We start from the raw sequence: 4,335 nt of genomic DNA, 5'->3' as shown, positions 1-4,335 counted from the left end.
ATTTAAAGACAGAGTCTTGCTGTGTCACTAGGCACCAGGCTGGAGTGCAGTGGTGCAATCTCGGCTCACTGCAACTTCTGCCTCCCAGATTCAACCAATTCTCCTCCCTCAGCCTCCTGAGTAGCTGGGACTACAGGTGCACGCCACCATGCCCAGCTAATTTTTGTATTTTTAAGTAGAGACGGGGTTTCACCATGGTCTCAATCTCTTCACCTTGGGATCCGCCTGCCTTGGTCTCCCAAAGTGCTGGAATTACAGGCATGAGCCACCGCGCCCGGCCTGGTATGTCTTAAAAATTATAACACCATATAATCTCTCACACGGCCAAACTAAATTATGAACATCTATGACTGTGATCTTAGTCATTGCTCTTAATCTACAGTCTCCTCAGATTCAAGTATAATCTCAGCTAGGCAATCCCTGATTTTGATTATTAAACTCTACTACAAATGATCATGTCACATATCCCTGAACAAAACACACAAGGTTTTCCATAAGAAAAGTAGTATTTAAGGTCATGAATGGCTGTGAATTCTGAAGACTTGAGTTTTAATCCTGATTTCATCCTTATGACTTTGGAGCTCTCATTGTAATATAATAAAGCAATGTGTTCTATCTCAGGTTTCTAATCTACTACTATTAATAAAACAAAACTAACAACTACCCAACTACTTCCATAGTGTTTCCAAAGACACAATAAGTGAACAGATTTTAAAGTTTCTAGTAAAGATTTTTACTGCCAATTAAACCACTTTGATAAGAACATTAAACTTTATGTTACTTACAGATAGATGTTGTCAAAAGTACCATCTTTTTCACAGATGTTTAAGACATGATTTAACATTTTAGTTCCTGTTAATAAAACAAACAAATACGTAACTTTGTAAATCAGCCTTTAAATTATACATCTATCCATTTGCCATCTGAACTATTTATTGAGTCCTACATACATAACAAATCTATGTAGGGCTTCTGATAGAATTACGTTAATAAACATTAGTTATTTTTCACCATATTTTATATAATTCAGTAACCCTTTCTCAGTATTCCTTAAAAAGACCCAATTAACTAACTAGGTCAGACACATTAACAAATAATATATTTATGCTTCTCTGAAGTAAAAAAAACCAAAAAAACAAAAAAAACACCACACAAATAATTTTTTACCTATTCCTAGCCTTCGGTAAGGTGCCAGACATCCTAGTGTCATGATGTAAAGTCTCTTCTGGTTCTGTGAATGATCCACCCTACAGCATACAGCACCTACAGCAATATCATTGAAATAGGCTGCCAAGGAAAATACAAAGATATAACAACAGAGTAACACATTTTATTTCATCTTTTTCCCTTTTAAAGGACTATATTGTTGCTATCAACATTAAATTTCATCAACCATTCCATGAATATCAATGACCTCAAAACTCTTGCGCCATCTTAGGAAGTTTAAGTCTCCTCTAGAGTATAGTTTAAAAAGTGAAAACACACAGGCATACACTAAATAATTAAGAACATTTAGCATTTCTTTTTAAAATTCAACTATTTTATTCAACTGATTTCTGAGATTTTTCTCACAACCTAGACCACTCCCATTTCCTCACTTGTAATATAAGCAAACTAGTTAACTCTTTCTGCTCTATAAAAAACTAGGGTTCAAGAACAGAAAGAAAGAAAAGAAGGGAGGAAAAAAAAAAAAACTGTATTATACCAAGTTTTGCTAGCTCTCCAACCTCCAGCACATCCTTGTAGAACTTGTCATTGTAGCTGACTGGAAAGATGACCTGATTCAATCTTTTCAACTGTTTAATATTGTGTGGTGTCACATCTCCCAGCTCGATCCGGCTACTGGAACAAATCAAAATGTACTCAATAAAACATAATTAGCCTCATTTGTTAATATGAATATATGAAAGGGGTACTAAGTCTTTTTTACATGATTGATAAATCCAACTCTTTCAGAGTGGCTTTATATCCTCATGAAGATTACCATTTATAAGCAAATTTCGCGTTCAATATAAATTCTACTCACTGCTTTCATACAATTACATACACTTATAGACAAATATGGTATAGAACAACAAAGGCCAGAATAACATTCTAAAAATGTCAAAATTTTCCTTATTTATAGTTCAGAAAAATTTAGATACACCTATTTCTGGTAAAATTACAGCTCATTTGTCCAAGCAATTTATTCTAAGAAAATAATGGAAGTGTGCAATACCATGCACATTCTATTCATTGAAAACCATGGTCTAGGAACTACCTACATCAGAGTCACAGAGGTGATATTCAAAATTCACATTCCTGGACACACATACCCCATTTTCAGAACCAGAGCTGTTGGAAATGAAACAAAGGAATACACATTTTGAAAAACACCTCAGTTTGAAAACTATCGATTAAGAAAGCAACAGGAGTGATACGGTTTGGCTGTGTCCCTGTCCAAATTTCATCTTATTGTTCCCATAATTCCCACGTCATGGAAGGGACCCCGTCAATCATGGAGGCGGTTGCCCTCAGGCTGTTCTCGTGATAGTGAGTTCTCACAAGATCTGATGGTTTTAAAAGGGGCCTTTCCCCCTCTTTGCTCTCATTCTTCTTCCTGCCACCATGTGAAGAATGATGTGTTTGCTTCTTCTTCTACCATGATTATAGGTTTCTGAGACCTCCCCATCCCTGTGGAACTGTGAGTCAGTTAAACCTCTTTCCGTTATGAATTGCCCAGTCTCGGGTATGTTTTTATTAGCAGCGTGAGAACGGACTAACACAAGGAGCACGCCTAAGAAACCACCAGTAATGAAAACAATTGGTTCCATGAACAAAAAGATTAAAGCTAAAAAGTTTTGAGTTCCAATTTCTAACAAAGTATCAAAGTTGTTTTGCCTGTAGAGCTGTAAACAAAAGAATTTTTAACAGCTGAAGTGAACTTCACTACTGTTAAAGGTAGATCAAATTCGATAAGGCAAACCTGACAGTATTCTACTCTCCCCCCCACCCCCAACCCCATCGGTATTATTTGCCCAAAAAAGATGTTGTATACTGTAGAGAAAAAAGCACATTTCAACTATATTTAACAACTGACTTCTGTTAACATACACAGAAGCATGCTTGAAAGGATTGTAATGTGTAGTAGAAATTGTAATTTTAAAAACTGTATTTTGAAATGTTGAAATTTAGATTAAAAAACAAAAAACACCAGCTGGGCATGAAGACCTGTAATCCCAGCACCTTGGGAGGCCAAGGTTAGAGGATCCTTTGAGCCCTGGAGTTCAAGACCAGCCTGGGCAATATAGCAAAACTTTATAAGAAATTTTAAAAAAGAGCCAGGCACGGTGGCTCACGCCTGTAATCCTAGCACTTTGGGAGGCTGAGGTGGGTGGATCACCTGAGGTCAGGAGTTTAAGACCAGCCTGGCCAACAGGGTTGGCCCCATCTTTAAAAAAATAAAAATAAAAATTTAAAAAACAAAACGAAAAAACCAAGTGAGGTGGTTTGCACCTATGGTCCCAGCTATTTAGAAGGCTAAAGTGAGAGAATTGCTTGGGCCTGGGAGGTCGAGGCTACAGTAAGCTGTGATTGTGCACCGCTGCATTCCAGCCTGGGTGACAGAGAGACTGTCTCAAAACAAAACAGCAACAATTACAAATTAAAAAAAAAAAAAAAAAGAAATTTCTAAAGTTGATTTATCTGGATAGAGAGGAATATGATGTAATATTGATCTTATAGTACAATTCTCTAATGTATTACTCTGTAATGCCTAGTTTGGAGAACATTCTGCTTGCTAAGGAGTTAGAGGCAAAAACAGAGGAGACTTTGCTCCCCATTTAAGCAGTCTGTATGAACACAAAAGATAGCATAAAGCATCCTTCCTGTCACATACTTAGCAGTTTTGAAGGGCTTAGATCATTTGAAACCTTTAGCCTTTCTGCCTCAATGATTTAATTTTTATACCACTGATCTATAATATTTGTTGCAATCAATTATCTTTGCATGTCTTGTATGTCTTCCTAAAATCTGAAGTTTCCTAGGAACCACACAGATTAAATAAACAAATATGTCAGTAAAAGAGTAAGAGATTTATATATTTAAAAAACTTCTCAGCACCATAGGAAAGGCTAAAAAATAAAAATAAAAAAATAGAGATTTTCTTGTACTAGTCTCTTCCAACTTCTAGCCACTTAAGTATGGCCTTTTCTCATCCCAAATATTTGACAACTGTAATGAATTCTCTGTATGAAACTCATGTTTTCTTTAAATAGATTATATCTCATTCACAGAACTCCCCCTCTTCATTAAAGCACACCTGCTTTTTTTCCTTTTTTTTTTTTTTTTTTTTTT

The 4,335-nt window shown here is 35.9% G+C and overlaps 1 protein-coding gene across 2 annotated transcripts in view; it reads right to left on the bottom strand.

The window, feature by feature from the left end:
* Positions 1 to 4,335, bottom strand: part of NAA50 (N-alpha-acetyltransferase 50, NatE catalytic subunit) — a 25,131-nt gene that overhangs the window by 3,677 nt on the left and 17,119 nt on the right. The window contains exons 2-4 of one of the 2 annotated variants that reach the window (XM_017547742.1): positions 1,706 to 1,839; positions 1,168 to 1,287; positions 786 to 852 (exon numbers count right to left, since the gene is read on the bottom strand). In XM_017547742.1, coding sequence (XP_017403231.1) covers positions 786 to 852; positions 1,168 to 1,287; positions 1,706 to 1,839 — 321 coding nt within the window. Of the gene's footprint in view, positions 1 to 785; positions 853 to 1,167; positions 1,288 to 1,705; positions 1,843 to 4,335 lie in introns of both variants that reach the window. The other variant, XM_017547741.2, reaches the window with a different exon arrangement.

Source organism: Cebus imitator, unplaced genomic scaffold (genome assembly GCF_001604975.1).
Source record: "Cebus imitator isolate Cc_AM_T3 unplaced genomic scaffold, Cebus_imitator-1.0 Scaffold201, whole genome shotgun sequence".
Lineage (NCBI taxonomy): Eukaryota > Metazoa > Chordata > Mammalia > Primates > Cebidae > Cebus > Cebus imitator.
The sequence above is the reverse complement of the archived record's forward strand: the minus strand, read 5'-3'. Positions and strand labels throughout refer to the sequence as shown.